The 21,390-nt window shown below is 36.7% G+C and overlaps 1 protein-coding gene across 1 annotated transcript in view; it reads left to right on the top strand.

Annotated features, from left to right (window-relative positions):
• LOC134217709 (division abnormally delayed protein) overlaps positions 1-21,390 on the top strand; it is a 360,844-nt gene that overhangs the window by 288,369 nt on the left and 51,085 nt on the right. The window contains exon 2 of the mRNA XM_062696521.1: positions 2,409-2,552. Within this exon, the coding sequence (XP_062552505.1) occupies positions 2,409-2,552 (144 nt within the window). The remainder of the gene's footprint in view (positions 1-2,408; positions 2,553-21,390) is intronic.

The raw sequence follows: 21,390 nt of genomic DNA, 5'->3' as shown, positions 1-21,390 counted from the left end.
TCGTTTTGTGCACACACACACACACACACACACACACACACACACACACACACACACACACACACACACACACACACACACACACACACACACACACACACACACACACACACACACACACACACACAGACATCACTCAATCCGTCGAACTGAGTCGATTGGTATAACACTATGGGTCTCCGGGCCTTCTATAAAAAGTTTGTTTTTGGATTGATCATATAGCCTTTACCGTATACTTAGTATACGAGAAAGGCAAAAACATAAAAAGAATTCAAAGTAGTTGATATTTTACGCTTATATTCAAAGGAATTTTGCGTAAATACTAAAATATAACCCCGTTGAAAGAAATCTCTCGAAAATACTTAAATGATTGAATTCGAAGGAATTTTCCGTGGTCTTTCAAAATAATTTCTCGTAGAATTCAAAATAATGCCAGAAATATCGCTAATGTAGTTCTCATGAAAAATGTGGACAGGGTTCAATATTAAAACACTGAAATCAATTTGTTTTTCAAGAATTATTGCTTTCGTCTATTCAGTGGACAGTTATTAGAATTGGAACGAGCTTCATTGATAAATAAAATTATTTCGTCAAACATAAAAATTGTTCAACAAATGGCAAAATAATTCTCCTCACATAGTGAAGAAGTCCAAAGTTCAAAAAGAAAAATTAAGGAATGCCGGTGCATTAAAAAGAGCATAGTATACGGTAGCGAAATCATTTTAAAAGAAACTAATACTAGAAGCAATAAAATTACTGAAATAGGAACGATCTTGGAAAGAACGATTAAATAAATTAGAACATGTGAAACGAAGGTTTTTCATATTATTTTTTTCGCGATTTATCTCATACGATTCTTTCATCTCTTTTATGGGGTGTTGAAAGCTTATCCACAGTATGGCTAATTGCCTAGATTGATATATTTTGATTTATTACATTTTGATTCGCTATACCCGAAACCATAAAGTAGGGAATTTACCATGACCATCTATATACGAGCGGAAGATGGATTGAACGAGAAATATCCCAAAATTACTCAGAAACACATCACATTTTATTGACGCCATTTCGGTGCCATCGCGTCACTACCAAAAGCTGACGCCGCATCGCCGAAAGGATGAAATCACTTTTTATACTACCGTGATTTGTCCTATTTTTAGATCCTTCGAAGTCGTGTTATTTCAGACACCACGCTCCAAAAGGATGCGTGTCTATAAGCGGTACGTGAGATCCGCTTCACGCCAAAAGTATCAGTTCAAACCGTCTCTTCTGCACCCATCCTCATGGTGGAATATTCCATATGATTAGATTCAATTCTCATCACGATAACGGTTTGATGCGTATCGCCAATTGAAATGTTTATCCCACGTAGTAAAGCGTATCCGTGGAATAGCTTCGTAAGTCACCGAATTGCCCAACGTTCTCCCTCGAAGATTGATCACCAACAAGGTCACGTACTTCGACCTTCACGGTTCTCCCACCAGTCCACCCAACCAGCACCCGAACGGTGAGAAGCCATTTATCAACATTTGTTCGTTTCACGAAAGTGCTTCGCTGCCATCGACAGCTTCCTTTGCACTCCTGCAGAGTAAATGAACGGAACAACTTTCCATTTCCCCATCATAACATGAAAACACATTGAGTCTTTAGATACGTCCACGTTGGCTAATGTGCTAAGCCGTCGGGATGAATCTTGAGAAAACTCCACTCACCGTCAAGTGGAGCATTTTCAAGAGGCTTTACTGAAAAGAACGAAGGAAGGAAAATCCATCATCAAAAATTGCCTACTTGCTCTCCTCCAACTGAGGACGAAAGAACTTTAGTGTCAGCTCGAGATTACCACGTCATCTGACATGGGAATTATCTTCATCTGGAGCGGATGAAAAATAATCCTCCAATTGACTACCAGCCCGATAATGGTTCCTTTGCGTACACAAGCTCAATAGCAAATAAGTTCCTACCTCTTCCGTGAATCCGAGCGGAAGTTTTTGTAAAGTTACGATAATAAAAATATCCCCGCTCCAGTTGTTCCCGGGGTCCATCAAAGGAATTACTCGTTATGCTGGAAATACAGCGAACAATTCCCTCTCGAGGATTCTGGCTCTCGCTAATGAGCTTTCATGCTTCCTTAGCTCTGCTTTTGTCGCAATTATCTTTCCTTTGCTTACACCACAAACCTAGTCGCGCAAGAGCTGTTGATAATGGAGGAGCCGCATGGTGCTTCGCTGGTATTATTCCTTCCACCACGACCGAAAAACTACCTTCTATCGTTCCGACAAATCCGTTTATTCCCACCTACTCGGTGTCCGCGTGTTGTTTCCCCACCCGGAGGGATTTAGTAACAAATGAAAAATCTTCAATCTGATTAATTTTGCCATTTTCTTTCTCCTTTGTCTCTTGTATTACAGGCAATGTTTGCGGTGGGTCCTGCTGTGATAACCAAGTGGAAAGTCAGCTGGAAGCGAAGGCGACGAAAAACTTCGAACGACTAGTCAAACATCACACCCGTAGCCAGCGGGGGCACTGGGAGCAGACTGCCGACATGTATCGGGGTAAGTTGAAACTGCGATGTGGGGTTTTTACTGCTCAGATGATTTGAATGGATTTGTTTGTTGGGGTTTTTATTGAAGTCTTACATAAGAGCAGGACTGATTTAGTTTGTAAATTTATATAAATTTTTCATTAATTTTGAGACACTTTTTCCGGCAAACTTAAGATTTACTATTCTCTTCATTAATACTTGATTTATTTCCAAATAAAACTATCGCAAACATTTTGAAAACAAATTTGATGATGCCACGTTGTTTTTTTTTTATAATAATGAATACTGATGCTAACTTATATCAGTATACTAGGGAGTCCCTAGTCCTTACCGTTACATTTTGAACTCTTTTTCCTTACTATTATGAAACCGTAACGCCAAATAGAAGATATAACGGGACTGTTGAAAATTACCTGATATTTGTAAAGATAAATGTTTGAATGAAAATTATGTGCTTATTTTCGTTTGAGTACAAAATCTGAGAAGTTGTCGCTGGCGACAACTCGCCTACTGTTTTCACGTGAAACATTTTCATATGAAAATTGTAATCATTATCGTCTGATAATGATTCAGCACAATAATGCTAGGGACCATTTTTCATATGAAGAAATCATCACAGATTAATTACCAATTCCCCAGCAATGAAGATGGAAGAAGGATAAAAAGGAAAGATAAAACGACGAAGGAAGAAGGAAGATATAAGAAGAACGAAGGAAGAAGTAAAAAGTAGGTAAAAAAGAAGGAAGAAGAAAATTTGGGATGCAAGCCTCTTTAATAAAGAAATAAAAAAATAAGAAAGGGAAGAAGAAAGAAGGAATATATAAGAAGGGCGAAACAAGAAGCAAAATATAAGAAGGATGAAAGAAAAAAATAGAAAGAAGAAAAAAGAAGCAAAAAAATAAAAATGAATAAAGAATAGGGAAGAATGAGGAAGGAAGGAGGCAACCAAGCAAGAAGAAAAAAGAAAAAGTAAGAAGAAAACAGGAACAATGAAGGAAGAAGAAGAAAGTAAGAATAATTGAGATGGAAGATGGAAGATGGAAGAAGGATGAAGGAAGAAGGAAAAGAAAAAAAACTATGAAGGAAAAAAGGAAGATGGAAGATAGAATAAGGAAGAAAGAATGAAAAAGTAAGAAGGAATAAAAAAGATAGAAGATGGAAAAAGGGAAATGGAATAAGGAAAATGCAAGATGGAAAATAGAAGATGGAAGATGGACTAAGGAAAAAGGAAGATGGAAGAAAGAAGAAGGAAGAAGGAATAACTGATTAACTTACCGACTCAACAAAACAAAACTCAGATCCATGTCCGATATCAAAACGTTTAACCGCTCACTTACAGAACTCACAGAACTAAACAGCAGGATTCACGTCTGATAGGAAAAAAAATTCAATCGCGAACTCAAGAAGAGAGAATTAAGAAGGATGACGTGAGAAAGAAGAGAAAGGAAGGATCAATATAGATTAACAGAAAAGGAAGGAAAAGGAAGATATAAAAAGGTGATAGGAAAAAAGGAGTAAGATGAAAGAAGATAGTAGGAGGTAGAAAGAAGGAAAAAGGAAGAAGGAAGATATGAGAAGGACGAAGGAAGAAAGAAGAAGGAAGAAGCAAGAAGGATGAAAGAAGAACGAAAAAATAAGAAAGAAATGTAAGATGGAAAGACGATGAGAAATCAGTAAGAAGAAAATAGAAGAAGGATATAGGATGAAGGATAAAGGAAGAAGGAAGTAGGAAAAATGAAGATGGAATAAAGAAGAAGGAAGAAGTAAAGAAAACGAAAAAAAAAGAGGATGAAGCAGAAAGAAAAAACGTTAAAAGGAAGAAGAAGCAGGGCATAGCAAGAAGGAAAAAGAAAGAGAAAGAAGAGAAGGAAGAAAAATAAAGATGAAGGAAGAAGGAAGAAAAAATAAAGATGAAAATAAGAAAAAAAAATGCGAGAGTGGAAAATGGAAGAACTGTTTTCCTTGAAGGAAGAAAGAAAAGGAAAGAACAGCAAGAAGAGAGATGGACAAAAGTTCAATAGAATAATCCACCTAGCAGTGATGATGCCTTTCGCGTGCATTATAAAACAAGAAAACACATAAGAGTAACAAAAGAAGCACATAAGAGAGGTCAAAACTGGACTTTAGAGAGATAGATTCAGTCATTTCCATCAATTCACATTTATTTGCGTTCATTTAAATGCATTACAGCAATTCTTGAGAAATTTTTTTTTTCGATTCTGAAATTTTTGTTTGGGCCTTGGGTAAAATGAAGAAAAAGCCATGTTTTTCCAATAACTCCAGAACACAATGGCCGATTTGGCCAATTTTAAATAGCGAAAAATCGGATAAGGCCAAGTACAAAAAACAGTCTCTCACATTTTTTTGTACACACACATACATACATACCTACATACATACACACATACAGACATCACCTCAATTCGTCGAGGTGAGGTTGCAACGGGAGGGAGGTTGCAACGATGTGCTTCGATTTGGATGAAATTTTCAGGGTTTGTTCATATATGTAAGAGAAGACATTTTGCAAATTTTCAGATTTCTCGCCTAACTTTTCAAAAGGACCTAAGTAACATTTTTTCATGAATTAATTTGAATAGCAAAATTAACAGAACAACACGAAAGCTTTTGATTGCTGTACTCAAATTAATTCATGAAAAAATGTTACTTAGGTCCTTTTGAAAAGTTAAGCGAGATTTTTTCATTAAGGGGAAGTGGGGCAAAACGGCCTTTCAAAAAATATTCTTCAAAAATCGCCAAAACCAAAAAAATGCAATAACTTTGGCAATGACTGACTAATTCTGTTTAAATTTTGCACGCTTTGCACTCAAGTAGTACTTTATACCAAGTGGTTAATATGGTTATAAAATTACTTTAAATACATTAGGAGAACATGGACTTTTTCGATAAAAAATGGTCGTTTTTCCAAAGGGAATATATTTCACCAACAGATTTAGGATAAAATACTAAACCCGCAAGGCAATTAAGGAACTAAAGAGCGCCAACTCAAGAATTTCTAAGAAGATCGCAATTTTCTGCAACACTGTTTATTCAAAAGAAAGTTCGCACACATTTCGACCCTACTTATGTTGGTGTTTTCCGATCTGGTGAAAACTGTTCAAACTTTTTTGTCTAAGTAGAAATAAAAATTAGGATTTTCCATTAGAGGAGTGTAGGGTAAAACAGTCCTTCAACAATAAATGTCAAAAAATACATCAATATTTTTATGTGAGTTCTAGCAGAAAATACATAAGTTTAAAAACACTATTTCTTCTTCCTTTATATTCATTAGAGTGGGGCGCAGTTGTATGGAAAAACGCAAACTTCGTCCGATCAAGTGAGATCAAGGTTTTTCTGAATCGTTTTGGGACCCCAATCAACTGTGCAAAATATGGGCTCGATTGGTTGTAACCTCGCATGCCGCATCGCGTTTTAAATTTACATGGAGATTAGTATGGAAAAACGTACTTTTTTACATTTTTGCTCTTGGCGGCTTCAATTTATCATCAATTACGTGACTCAATACGTTAGCATATAGTCTGGAAGATGCCGAAAGACTTTGCCGTAGAAGGTACGTAGCTGGAAGGTCTACAAAAAATGTTATAACGTTTCGAAAATTGATTGTTCAAACCATATGCAAGAAATCAATGTTTCTGCCAGCACTACCGGACAACCTATGGTTATCGAAGGGCAAACCCCATCTTCCTTCTTGTCGGCTTTTTTTCTTTGTGAAATAATTCCGGATAGCTCCTATTAGCTCTAAAGCCCTATAAGATCAATTATTTTGAAATAACACTCAGTTAAATTATTGGCCTACGTAGTTCGGCAGTGCTGGCAGAATAAACGATTTTTTGCATATGGTTTGAACACTCAATATTCGGAGCGTTATAACTTTTTTTGTGGACGTTCCAGCAACGTGCCTTCTTCAGCAAAGTTTTTCGGCATTCTTTGGGTTATACTTTAATGCAATGTGCCACTTGGTTTACGATTAACTGAAACCTCTAGTAGTAGAAATGCAAAAATATACATTCTCCCATACTAATTTCCATACAAACTTCAAACGCGATGCGGAAAGCGAGGAAGCAATCAATCGGTCCCAAATTCTGCACAGTTGTTCAGGACCCAGAATGGCTTCGAAAAACCATTGATTTGCAAAAATGACCATGACGCCCCACTCTAATATTCATCTATATTTTTCGTCTCAATAGATACGTATATCCTTCGCTGATCTATATTAGATAGCAAACTATTTACAGAACAATTTTCAACAGAAGTAAAATAGGACCAAAATAAGTGCCTTAAATATTAGCACGTCTTTCGCGAACTGAAACAAAAATTAACGGATTCAGCGAAAGTGCTTGTTGATATTTGTTAGTTCCTTAATTGCCTTGCGGGTTTAGTTTTTTATCCTAGATCAGTTGGTGAAAAATATTCCCTTTGGAAAAACGACAATTTTTCAAACGAAAAAGTCTATTTTCTCCTAAAGTAAACAATTTTATAACCATACTCACCACTTGGTATAAAGTACTACTTGAGTAGAAAAAGAGTGCAAAATTTAAACAAAATCGGTCAGTCTTTTCCAAAGTTATTGCATTTTTTTTGGTTTTAGCGATTTTTGAACAATAATTTTTGAAGGGCCGTTTTACCTTAATTCCCCTCAAAGAAAAAATCTGAAAATTTGCAGAATGTCTTCTCTTACATATATGAACAAACCAAATTTCATCCAAATCGGAGAATATCGATATAAGAGGGGGTCGCGTTTCTCGCGAACTGGCTCTTACGCATTCTTAGTATACGCGAAAAGCAAAAAGGAAAAAAGAAGAAGAAATACGAAAGAACGAAGAAGAAAAATAAGAAGGGAGAAGGAAAAAATATGAAGAATGAAAGATGAGAGAAAAAAGAAGAAAGAAGGAAGCATGAGCATGAGCATTATGACCGCACAATTCGTAGTTGCTACTCCATGATTAACTAGAACTTGTACAGAGAACACAATAAATGGGGCTTGGCATTAGCTACCCATTCTCAACATACACGTTTCGCAAGCTCAAATATGCAATAACGGCGCCGGCCACGCCCTTACGGTCATATAGGAAGGGAAGGATTGTTGGTCCGACTCTCGTTGCTACCAGAGATCGAGTATACCTCTGCATCTCCACGATTGTCTTGGGGTAGAATATCGTTTTAGTAACGAAGGATAATTTATCTGGATTCACTTTGGTATGTGATGCGATCTATGGAATGGGAAATAACACTAATTCACTGGCTCGCCTCGATTAAGAAGTGTAACCATGCACGCCCGGTGGCATATGAAAACTGAGGAGAATCGCGTTTTGGACGACCAAATGGACGCGCGGCACTCTGTATTTACTTGCCTGATAGCTACTGCAAACTATGAAAGAGCGCAATACATGTACATGAGCCACCGAACACCAAATAGATATTTAAATATTTTTGCGACGACTAAAACACGCACCGCACTTACTTGCTCGATGGCTACTACAAACTATCAGAAAGAAGAAGAAAGAAGGCAGAAGGGAAGACGGCGGAAGGAATAAGAAGGAAGAAAGGGTGAAAGAAGAAGAAAATTCCAGATTAATCGATCTAGCGGTGAAGATGCCTTTCTTGATTCAATCATTTGGTTTCGCCTTATCGCCTTATTTGTTATCGCCACTCGTCTTACACACAGTCCTTTACAGCAGTGCCGTCGATTAACTTGTAGTGCACAACATGAAAGTTTGAAAATTTGCCGTAAATCAATATATGGAGCAATCTTTACCATAATTGGCACAAATATCAATTCGGCTTCAATAACACATTTGAAATCAGAAACAAGAAATATGTTTTTCTTGCAATTTTTTCATTTTTCCGACACCAGTCATTCGAATGACGTGTGTCTCAATTGACAGAATCAATTGGAGAGAGGCACTGGTCAATTGACACGGCATGGAGAACGAAAGGGACCAAAAAATACCAACTAGGTTTACTATTCGGCGTTCAAATGATTGAGACTTATTTTATCAGCACTGCTGATAAATTGAATTTTTTTCGAATTTCAATGGGAATTTTTTTCGGAATTTACACTGGAGATTGTTTGTAGTGATTTCCATGCTTTTTTTCAGAGACTCAATGAGAGATTCTTCCTAATTTCCACGAAAATTGTTTAAAAATCATTCGGAATACCAGAACTTCATCAGGATTGTATAAAATTATTTCGAAGTTCTTATAAAAAAATCGGATTGATTGGAATCATTTGTCGATTGATTTTTTTTGCTTTTAATTTTCCGGAATGAAAAAAAATCAGATTGATTGAAATAATTTCAAAGTTCTTACAAAAAATTTCGATACGCGATTGTTTGTGTTTCTGAAAAATCACAAGAAATTCTTTTGAAATTTCTCCTTAAGATTTTTCTTGGAGTATTGTAAAAACAGAATTTTTACGAAATTGTAGCTGATGCAAAAGTATCGGCGGCGGTGGCGTGGGTCGGCGGAAATTTGTTTTTGCCTTTCTCGTATACTAAGTAGGGTATCTGTTCCCATATTAATAACAGCCCGTATATTAATCTCAACCGTCGATAAACCAAATAAAAAATCAATTTATTTACAATTGCTCACATCGTATGTACACAATAATAGATGGAACACATTCTTGAATGTTTGGAATATTATTCAAAATTTTGTTTATGTAATGTTTTAATTCGCAATAATCAAATTATTAAAAGATAAAATTATGAAGCACTTTTATTTTCATTTTCCTACCTCTGAACTGATGGTTTGATGCACTGCTCGATTGCTACTAGCAGATTCATCTGTTTTTACGCCGTTGTTTTCCACTCAATTTCAAGCTAAAACAATTCTTTTCCCACAAAATTCACTACACAGCACTTAAAGCACATCACATTTTAACTATGAATATAATGATATTTTAAAAACCAACGCGATTTCCTATAGTTTGATATAGGTTTATTTCGATCAACGTCTAAATTATCCTTGTGCGTATTCCGAAATGTTTACATGCCTTGCAGTACTCTCAAGGTTACCGACTTAGATTTTATTTCAAAGCGCTTGAAAGAACTTTTAGTGTGAAATTCAACTCTTATGTTTGTAAAATAAATTATATCGAAAAGATAAATTATGAGAAACACAAAATTGAACTGATAAGATGGAAAGCTGCAACAAAAACAGCAATTTTGTAATTATATTCCAACTCAGATACAAAACATTGAAGAATTCGGCATCACTGCAATCATATCGTTACGTATACACACAAGTAATAGTGTGCGTATTTTATGTTGGAAAAAGTATTATTGATATAGGTACAGGCATAGGATTAACTGTTTTTAAATGTTATTGAAATAGGTGCATGGCGGTGATGATGTTTCTTAGCTAAATACTTCTATAATGTGATGAAAATTTCATTTTTGAAGTTTACAAATTGTTTTTAATTAAAAATTACATGAGCCGAGCATAATTATTCTCATGTTTCTTGATTATTGGGTGAGAAATCAATGCATTTCATATGCGCATTGCCTTATTGTTATTGATATAGGAACAGATACCCTATACGGTAAAGGCTATATGATCGCTCCAAAAACAAACTTTTTATAGAAGGCCCGGAGACCCAGAGTGTTATATACCGATCGACTCAGCTCGACGAATTGAGGTGGTGTGTGTGTGTGTGTGTGTGTGTGTGTGTGTGTGTGTGTGTGTGTGTGTGTGTGTGTGTGTGTGTGTGTGTGTGTGTGTGTGTGTGTGTGTGTGTGTGTGTGTGTGTGTGTGTGTGTGTATGTGTGTGTGTCTGTGCGCACCCGCTCAAAAAAAAAAGTCACTCAATTTTCAGGTACTTATCTTCAACCGATTTACTCGCAACAAGTTACATTCGACGCATGACACTCTACTATTGTTTCCTATTGAAAATTGGTCAGATCAGACTATGGGCTCGGAAGTTATGGCCAAAATACCACTTTTTTATAGAAAAATTGAGTAAAAAAATGTCACTCATTTTTTAGGCACTTATCATCGACCGATTTACTCGCAACAAGTTGCATTCGACGCAGGATACTCTATCATTGTTTCCTATTGAAAATTGGTCAGATCAGACTATGGGCTCGGAAGTTATGGCCAAAATACCACCTTTTTATTGAAAAATTGAGTAAAAAAATGTCACTCATTTTTCAGGCACTTATCCTTAACCGATTTACTCGCAACAAGCTGCATTCGACGCAGGATAATCTACCATTGTTTCCTATTGTAAACTGGCCATATTGGACTATGGGCTCGAGAGTAATGGCCAAAATACTATTTTTATAATGCAAGAGAAAGGCACCATCACCGCTAGGTGGATTAATCAGGGTTTTTTATATCATACTACTAGACGAACCTGCTAGATCTTGCTTGGGTTGTTTCTCCTCCAACCTGTCAATCGTTTAGTTGAGCCGCGTCGCACTGTAAATCGTTTCAGGTCGTGTTTGAAGGCTTTCTTCAAAACTTCTTAAAAAGTAGTATTTTTTAATTTGTTGTACTTTTCCAATGATATATAAACACAGCTAATCCCAAGACGAATCGATTAGAGGCGAAATCTTGCAAGTAGGTCCATTTTTATATTTAGAGATTATAAAGATGTAACATTCCAAAATTATTTGTGAAAATTATGAATCGTAATCGTTTAATTTTGTTCGGAATGAAATAGGATCTAAAGATGCACTTTGCGTTTATTCATGGGAACTTTTCACACCGCTCTGCCGTAATCTGAAAAAGTAATGTATACGCCATTTTCCAAAAATGGTGTTAACTAGTACTACTCATCGAGCTCTTTAACAGAAAAATGAAAAACATGCATATTGTAAAATGGCTCTTTTCCAGATTACGGCAGCGCTATTCTAATTCATAAAGATCTTATAGCGCTAAAATATAAAATTTGAAACCACGTGGTTCGGCAGCTAACCTCAAAAAATCTATCATTTAGTAATCTGGGTTCGATCACTTTGTGAATAACTTATTCCAGAGTGTTTCAAAATGTGCTGCATGGTGGCCTCAAGTATTCTGCATATAAGTTTTTGGTATTATTTTTGGTATTTTACCTCTTATGCAAGGTTAAAGGCTTGTTCATACCAATTTCTGTTATCGAGGTCGTCGCTCCTGCTCGGGTATAGCTAAGAAATGATTTCCGAGATTCGGAAAATCCCAAAATTTCGTAAATCCCGGGATTTTTTGTCGGGATGGACTAAATTATCGATTTTTTTTTATTTTAGCGCTTGTTTTTAATTTTTCGTCTAAGAAGATGGAGAAATATTTATCCACCTTAACCTTGTATTGTATTAGGTTAGTTGTGAAAAAATACTAAACTACAAATATCTCGCTCTTCAAGGTATACGAAAGAAAACACGATAGAACATTTTTCAATATGTTTCATAAATTTGTAGGATTTAGAAGTTGAAAATTGAAAATTAATAACTGAGTAAGAATGAACTAAGCAAGCAATATCAGAGCCTGGTAGTAAAGACCAGCAGCCTTCAATAGTATAGTTGATTCAACTTATATCATATTAATCTGTAACAAGCTTAATGTTGATCCACAATACTCGATTAACAGTCCTTTGTTTTCATTTGCCGCATCCCAAGAATCGATTAACGAACTTCAAAGAAATCTTTCTTGTTTCGAGACTTACTTTGTTGCATATCGCGTCATCACTTTGGCCACGAGTGCTTCGGTTTGTTTATTTATTTCTGGTAAATACTCCTGTGCACCCTTCTTACCCAGAACCGACATCATTAAGCTGATGTGGTTTAGTCGAACTCGCTTTCGCTATTCATTGAAAAGGAGGATTTAGTGGCACCGATGAGTGGAAATTTTGCGGCTTCCCGGAATACCAACGGAATTGGTTTGCTGAAGTGATGCCTGTTACAGAACGAATAACAGGTGGTGGTATATCGATTCGTTGGAATTCAAATGGTTCAATGAATTGTGCTGTTGGCGATGTGAGCTGAGCTAAACCGACTACATAATTGGAAATTGTGCTACAACGTGGCAGGTCCTTTTGGGTGAGTGAGAGAATATAGAAAAAATATCAGCAAATTTAAATTCACAACACCTATGAAACATTTAAAATGAATATTTTTTTTATATTGAGATATAAACGCGATTATGAATATTATTCTTCACAACATTTGTATTTCGCCTCGCACAGATTTTAAAGCATATAACTTCTGACTGATCAAGTGTGTTGCTAGCGTTTAGTATCAAAGCTACCAAATAAATTAGCTAAAAGCATTAGCACGTCTGGTAGGTTAGACTCAATACACCACTTTTAATTTACGTATCGTTCCCATCATCACCATGATGCCAATCCGAAGCATAATCGTGCCCGTCGCACATCACATATTTCAACAACCCGTCCTTTCAGCTCAGGTCAACTAACGTTGGTCCCGTTGCCAATTTGAAAGAAGAAGCGATTACGTACCTGCATCATACTAACCCTTTGCGGTTACGGAAGCACGATGCATGCTGTTCGATGCCAAACCCCACTCTAATCTGCTGATGCGGTCCTCTATCCTGTCCATATAGTAAGGCCAGTGACAGCCCAGAGTGAAAGAGTGGATGCTGCTATCCAACAGCAAACACCGTCACTATCCGGTATCACTGATTAATGTGATCAATTATTCGGTGGCTGAGTGTTGTTGGTTTTAGATATAATTTATTTCCAGTTACCAACCCGCAGCTTAGGGCCCCGGTGTGCTTGTCGATGTTCAAAGTGCCACCGGAGTGAGGGCCGATGAACCGGTCTCGGTGAACGTGATCTCCTGAGCACTTCGCAGTGGCGTATATTCAAATAGATATTGCGCAAATTTCTTTAAAATTGTTCTAAAACTTCAACTAATAGATTAACCCGAACAAAATAATACATATAATTGACAGTTTAAATTATACAAGTGAACTCGATTCTATTAATCGAAACCAGTCATAGATTATCTCGAAAGTAAGTTCGAGAAAATAATTTCAAGATATGTTTATCCAGCTTACGACCACGATGCGCTTCTCTCGGATAGGAGGGGATATTGACTCATTAGTATGTTAGAGGATAGGGTCACCCTCTGGACATGTTTGAACAGTCGGTGGGTACCTAATCAGTTTCAGTCCGTGCATGTGACTTGCATATGCACTTCACTGTAAAAGACAGCGATTAGGGTGGCTCGGTTCAGTGAAAATCTAGGCTAATTTGCTAATATCCCTGATAGCAGTAGGTATGAGTGCAGCAGCTGGACAACATCAGCTGAATGCGTTTACTCGCAAGGGATGAAACGTCAGCATTTTATGGGATCAAGTGCTGAGAGCATGATGATTAATGCTTTGCAATTACAGTTCAATTAATGTGATAATTATGCATGACATCCATACGGTATTCTCCGAGGTGTCTGGTTTGGTCGTATAAGGCTGCCGGAGAAGCAGATGGAGTAGAAACGGTGTCACAGACAGGTTTCCCGTTGAGCTGGATCGATGGTGGTGCGGTTTGCTCACTATGTAATTAGGGATTTATTCATTTGTTTGATTTGCATTCGAGTGGGACGCATAATTGTGACCTTATTTGCACTATGATTACTGTTTATTGTGGCAGTGCAGAAAATACTGCCGACCTATATATACGGCTGCAACGCGACAAAAACACCGAAAAGGATTATTCGTATATTTACGAGGCACATTTTAACTTCAATAATCCGCGCCGACATTGCAAACCGGATCCCAAATACCTCCACCACATTCATCGTATGCTTACCCAATCTCATAACTTTTTTCCGTTTGTGGCACACTCCGTTCTGAAATCTTAATCCTATTTCGAATAATCTGTTTCGATACACACGATTTGGGGACATTGCCATACTTGACAATCATTGGCAAGTTGGAAAAAGAAAAGGAAAACAAACTCCCAGAGAATTAGTGGTGCCGATTGCAAACTAATTCAAAGAGCATTAAAAGAGATCGCACGTCTGGCTCGGGTGGAGCTGAACTTTCTTTGTTGCGCACTTCCGACACTACACTGGTCCCCAAATCCCGGGCTCACGATTTGCAAGTTTCGTCTCATTCGTTACCGGCGTGATGCTGGCAAAACGAACGTGAAAGAAAAACGAATATTGTGCATTATTTATATGAAACACCTCGTAGTCATATCTCAACCAAATTTACTTTCAATCAATAGTATGATATAATCAACTATGAGATTGTTGTCAACAAAATAAAAATTACCAAATTTAAGATTATTATTAAAGATATAACGTTTTTTCCTCCTAATTGTATCAATTTGTTACGAACAAGAATTGCTAGACGATTACTTAAATAAATTATAAGAATATTTTTGAAAATTTAAATCACTTAAACATCAATTAGCTATATGAGAAGAACTAAAACTGCAAAAATCGGTCTAGACTGTCGCTCTGTCATCAGCTCAGAAATTGTTCATCTACTTTCTGGTTCCTAACTAAATTACTTGCATTTTATTTCTTCGATGTCATTGAATACGAATTAAACTCGTCTAGATATTTCTTCCTGATTTCATTTTAAATTTATCTATAGGAATTCTTTAGAATATTTCTGCGCTGTTTAATTATCGTTATTATCCGTTATTTATTTCAAAAGTCAAAAGTCGAATTTTAAAGTCAACATTCGAAAGTAAAAAGTTAAATGTCAATACTAGACCACCATTGGAAAAAACTTTACTGCCAAAATTTATTCTTTCCTATTCCTCTTATACATACTTACCTATATACATATACAAAGAATTGAAAAGAATAATATTTGACTGGAACGCTCTTTTCAAATGTTGATCTAGAATAGCCAAAAGTCAATAGTCATTAGTCAGTGTCAATGATCAATAGTCAATAGTCAATTGTGCAGACATCACTTCGTTCTCTTTCTAGACAGGACTGATGCATGGTTCGAAATAAAGAATCGATGAAAGAAAAATGCACGATTTTTGAAAAGGTTTCATTCTAAAAAATGGATTACATTTTCGCTTGTCTTAAACGTAGCAAATGCTTTAAAAGAAGGGATCATATCTCACCTTGCAATCGAGTTTGAATTGTAAGAAGGAGTCTTAGCCTCTCTGGCTTTTACTGGGTAAATGCATCCTTTGCAAGAAGGAATCATTACTCTTCCCTTCTCCTAAACCGAACAAATGCCCAAATTAAAAGAAGAAACCATATATAAGCATAAAGTCATTTGGCATAACACCATTTGATATAAGGTCATTTGGCAGAATGGTCATTTGGCACAACGGACATTTGGCATAATTTTGAACTGATAGAAAAGAGTGGGTCATTTGGCATAACGGACATTTGGCATAATTTCGAACTGTGAAAGCGAAAGGGATATTTCATTTATTGTTCAGCGTAGATAAAGTAGGTCGGGGCTGTTTTCTGATAAATTTAGACTGATGGTAGACATTTTCCGGAAGAACGAAATAATAAAACGGTAGAATTACTTCCGAGGGAGGGATCACATCCGTCATTGACTTATTCTGGCCACATGCCTACTTTTAAAGTAGGGTTTACATCCACTATTGCTTCAATCCGGCCATGCGCCTTAAGACCTGATCAAATCCACCATTGCCTTAATCTGAACAAGCGCCTAACTTTAAAAACTCAAGCAATACACTTGTCGTAGACGAGTTACTAAAACAAATCAAGTCACATATGATTTACTGCAACCAAATCAATCTGAATTGTGCTACTCGGGGAAGAGATCACATCTACCATTGATTTATTTCCGGCAAGCGCCTACTTATAAAGAAGGAGTCACATCCACCATTGCCACAATTCGGGCCACACACCTACTTTTAAAAAAGGGATTACATCCACCATTGCTTCAATCCGGGCTAGCAAATCAAATTCTCCATTGCCATAATCACATCACCATTGCCTCAATCCGGGCAAGCACCTACTTTTAAAGAAAGAATCGCATCCACCATAACCTTAATGCGGGAAAGCGCCTACTTTTAAAGAATAGATCATATCCTCCATTGCCATAATCCGGGCAAGCACCTTCTTTTAAAGAAGGGATCACATCCTTCATTGCCATAATCCGGCCACACGCCTACTTTTAAAGGAGGGATTACATCTACCATTTCTCTAATCCGGGCATGCGCTTACTTTTGCATTACATTGCAAATGCATTCTTTCCACGAGAGGATAATGTATTTTTAATACTGTTATCGACGGGTGTTATATTTACTGTTCCGGAGTGTTGCCCGCACCACTTAGTCACCATTTAGCGAACGCAAAGAAAAATTATGCCAAATGTCCGTTATGCCAAAAGACCCTCACTTTTGATGCTGGTCACAATTATTTCAAATGTCCGTTATGCCAAATGGTCTTTATGCCAAATGACCCTCACTTTTGACGCTGGTCATAATTATGCCAAATGTCCGTTATGCCAATTGACCAATTGAAATGAACTTTTGTTCGAGTGGACGATCCGCTCAAATGTCAAAACCCATCGGGTGAGTGAATTCGATGAACCCTTGCACAGGTCTATTATTTTAAAAAAAGAATCGCATATTTTTAGGAAAATTCATCCTTTGAAGAAGGAAGCGTATACTTTTTAAACTCATGCACGACAAAGTATGTATTTGAAGAGTTGATTAGATCTCCTGCAGAAATAAATAATAAAATAGTTTTTGCTCTTGAGCACTTACAGTTTCCGTTTTTTTTTTGTAGTTTTTCTTGGTTAACGACGACCTTGCTACTGACTAAAAGGTAAAAAGATGTTAAGCAGAAAAGGCAGATAATAAAACTGCATGAAGTCTACCAATGTTGCTTCGAGCAGTGATTTGATGTAATCTATATTTCAAAACAATTCAAAGCATCTCTTTTATAATGTTCTAGCGATAATAATTATAAATAATTGAACATATTATGCAAAAGTTCCGAAATCGGTGATTACACAACTGTTATGCCAAATGATCATTATGCCAAACGGCCGTTATGTCAAACGACATCATGCCAAGTGATCTTTATGCCAAACGGCTTTATTCCAAACGACTTTATGCCTAATGACCAACCACCATATATAAAGCGGGAGGTTATTGGATGGGTATTGTTTATAAAACGAACAATTCAGTATAGCTTCTGAACTACTTAACCGATTTTCATCAATATTGGGACTTTTTATATTATATTTAGATTCCCCATTCTTTGGTCCATCCGAGGTTCATTGAGATTGTAAAATTTCCCAAATCCTCAACAATAACATTTTCCCGCAAATAACATCTCAACAAAAATTGCTTTTCAATGAAAAGAATGTCTTCCGACTATAACATTTTCTGTATGAACAATCAACCGTCTAAGACGAGTTAAGTAACCTCCATTTAATTCCACCAATTATTTCGATATCTTTGCATATACGTATTTCGACCGCAACTGTGTGGTCGCCTTCATCGAAATACGTATCTGCAAAGATATCGAAATAATTGGTGGAATTAAATGGAGGTTACTTAACTCGTCTTAGACGTTTGAATACATTCCACTAAAAAGAGCTTAAAATATTTTTTCTGTGTATGAACAATGCCAATATGATGGTCGTTTAACTTTTTTCTGTGTTACCAAAAATAGTTATTTGCAGCAATAATGGAAATAACTCCTAGGTATCAATGATAACTGTTATCCTTCCTTGGGAATCATGTGTTGGCCAGTATAAATCAATCATAATTATGTTTCCTTCTTGATAACGGATGTAATTCCTTCTTGAAAGGTAGACATTTGCTCGGAATAAGGAAACGATGAATGTGTATCCTTCTTTGAAAGAAGGCATTTGCCCAGAATAAGGTAATGGTTGGTTTGATCCCTTCTTTAAAAAATAGACGTTTGCCAAGAATGAGGCAACGGCGGATGTGACTCCTTCATTCAAATTAGGCATTTGCCCGGAATAAGGTGATGGTGGGTTTGATCCTTTTTTAAATAGATTTTTTTCCGAAAATAGTGTTTCCCATTTGTGTTTCATTTTCGAACCGGGAATCGAACCCAGCCACCCTCAGCATGGTCTTGCTTTGTAGCCGCGCGTCTTACCGCACGGCTAAGGAGGGTCTCAATAGGGTATCAATAATATCGATTGTAAAAGAAAATTACGCACCAAAATTTGAAACAAAAATCGAAATAGTGCTGTTTTTGTTAAGATTGGCCTGATTTTGAACGAATATCGGGTGAATTTTTCAGGCCGGTTCACACGTGCAGCACTTCTATCGGTTTTTGTTTTCAATTTTTAGAAGCTTTAAAAAATATGGGTTCTTTGGAAAAGTGATGACGAGATATGACAATGAAACGAGATACAATTTTTGACGGGAAAGGTCAATTAAGAAATAAAAAAAGAATAAGTAAGAAATAGAGAACACAACCTGAATCAAATTTCTTTATTCGCTCAATCGATTCTTTATTTTATTGAAGGTCCACTTTTTTGACGCCTCCAAGTATTTTTATAATTTAAATAAAAAAAATGCTGTTTTTCAAGAATGGCCTAACATTTGCTCGATTTTGAACGAATATCGAGTGATTTTTTCAGGCCGGTTTACACGGGTTACCCTTTTTTTTTGTTTGAAATTTTTTGAAATAGTTAGAGGATTCAAACATATGAATTCTTTGAGAAAGTTGGCTATAAATATGCCAAAGAATCGATTGAGACAATCGTAAGGTCAAATTATTTACAATACTTGTGATGAATGTATCAAAATTAAGCATTTAATTTATACAAGTATGTCTTATTAAAAGGGTTCTTTACTTATATGAAATAGATCTTATAACGAGATCGATTTAGTTCAAACCAAGACCCTACCAAGACCAAGACCAAGAGAATATAAACAGTCAATATTACTGTTTCAAGTTGTACTATTTCAATTTAGTAACTCCAATTAAAAACAGAAACAGACTTTCATTATGTTCATCTTTCCACATATTTTCCCTCCTGAATAGATCCAAAAGAACGCATTTGCATAATAGCAAAAGCGAAACCGAATGATCAAGAATTCAAAGCCCTCGATTTAATGCAACTGCATACATGTACTCCCCGGTCGACCATATTGCTGGCACTTATGAGCCCTAGTCGACTGCAGTTTGAAAGTTTCCGAGTCGGGTACTCACCTTTTCCCGAGAGCAGGATGCTGGAATGGAAACGGGAGATTACGTTGGTGAGGAGAGTAAAGTGAAGGTAAGCCGGAAACAGTTTCGACATTATATTCGGCTCCGAAAGGGATTGGGTTCTTTTTTTTTGCCTGCATGTGCCTCCGGGTGTTCTTCCTCTGCCGGAAGTAAATGCATTTTTAAACCTCATATGCATAACTCAATTGGGGATGCACTTTTTCTGTGTTGCTGAAAGCTACAACAATATGGCAGTTGAGGTGGAGTTCTGCACATCAGGCTGTCACAGTGAGAACCCAAGTGCGGGATGCAAGCAAAAGTTGTTTATGTTCGATGTTGGCAATTCTGGGAAATGTTTGCTTGGCAATAACGTGCAAAAGTTCAGAATTTGCATACAGCGAAAATATGTGTCACTTTGAATGGGGAAGTTGCAGAACTAATTTTGCAAACCTGTTTGTGTTGCTATTGCTGGAATTATTTGGTTTGAATTTGATAGTTCATTTAAAAAACATAAAAAAATGTGGAATTTCTAACATCTTAAAACAATAAATTGCTCAAAATACAATTTTGCCATTACTTTCTCTTATTTTTAGTTTATTCCAGATAACAAATAAGCTTCATAATTATTTATTATTATTAATATATTAAAAATGATATTTGTATTGAGAACATTTGTTGTTGATTTTTTTTTTTGTTATAGTTATCAACAATAACGCAGCAATGACATAATTAGATACCTGGATCTGTATTAAAGTGGAAAGTGGTTGTTTGAATGATATTTGTTTTCGCATTTAGATAAATTTTACCAACACGTGGAATCTTGACTAACATTTACCAGACTATAAAATAGGTCAATAGTGATTTGTCAGGAAAAAGCGTCCCCCATCGTTGCTTGTAACCAAGTTGTGCACCTTATCTTGTTTGAAATGTACCAGCCGTCACCCCAACCATCACCCGGAGCAATAGTTGTCCACGGACAGCACAAACTATGTAAGTCCGCATGCCTTGTCACAGAGAAAAGCGACACGTGCACGGAATACACAATCCTGCATATATCGTCGGTCCTTTGTTTTGTATGAATTGAATCAACAACGAAATTTTCCCGCTGGCATTTCCGTCCCAAAGTTCACATGCGAATTGGCGAAGAGGACATCGAAGCCAAAGTGCAACGAGATAAAATGGCTGGAACTACGTTGGTAGCGCTGCTGCTGACGGTTAGCCCTTCGCCAGCCAGGATCGACAGGACCCTTTGGAATGCATAGGACGTAGATGGTTATAACTTCGGACCTAGCAGGAGTGAAACTGACCGACCAGCAGGCTGTTTTATTATAGTTCGGCCTCCATGGTTGCATCGAGCGGGAGCTTGACCAGGAATGCACGCGTGCCAGCGCATACGTGCATGGAATCAGTAAAAAGTGACTCGGATGTTCTGCTGGGTTTATTTGATTCCGGGTTGGTAATAAAATGCTGGTTGTTTACGCGTGATCGTAGGGCACGTCCGTAAATTACGTCAGGTTTTTCATCAGGAGTGGTGAAGGTTCTGAGATGCGTGACGATTCATGCACTCAACCAGCAAATGGAAGATTTTCTTTATGAGAACCTTTTATTATAGAAACATATGCAAATAATGAATAAAATCTTTACAATTTTGCATGCAATTTATTCATGATTGCACATGATATGTTCACATTTTTTAGTATATTATCGGTCAAGATTGTACTTAAATTTGAATTGCTGGTT

This window comes from Armigeres subalbatus, chromosome 2 (genome assembly GCF_024139115.2).
Source record: "Armigeres subalbatus isolate Guangzhou_Male chromosome 2, GZ_Asu_2, whole genome shotgun sequence".
In the NCBI taxonomy this organism is placed as follows: Eukaryota; Metazoa; Arthropoda; class Insecta; order Diptera; family Culicidae; genus Armigeres; species Armigeres subalbatus.
Note: the sequence above shows the minus strand (reverse complement) of the source record. Positions and strands in the feature narration are given on the sequence as shown.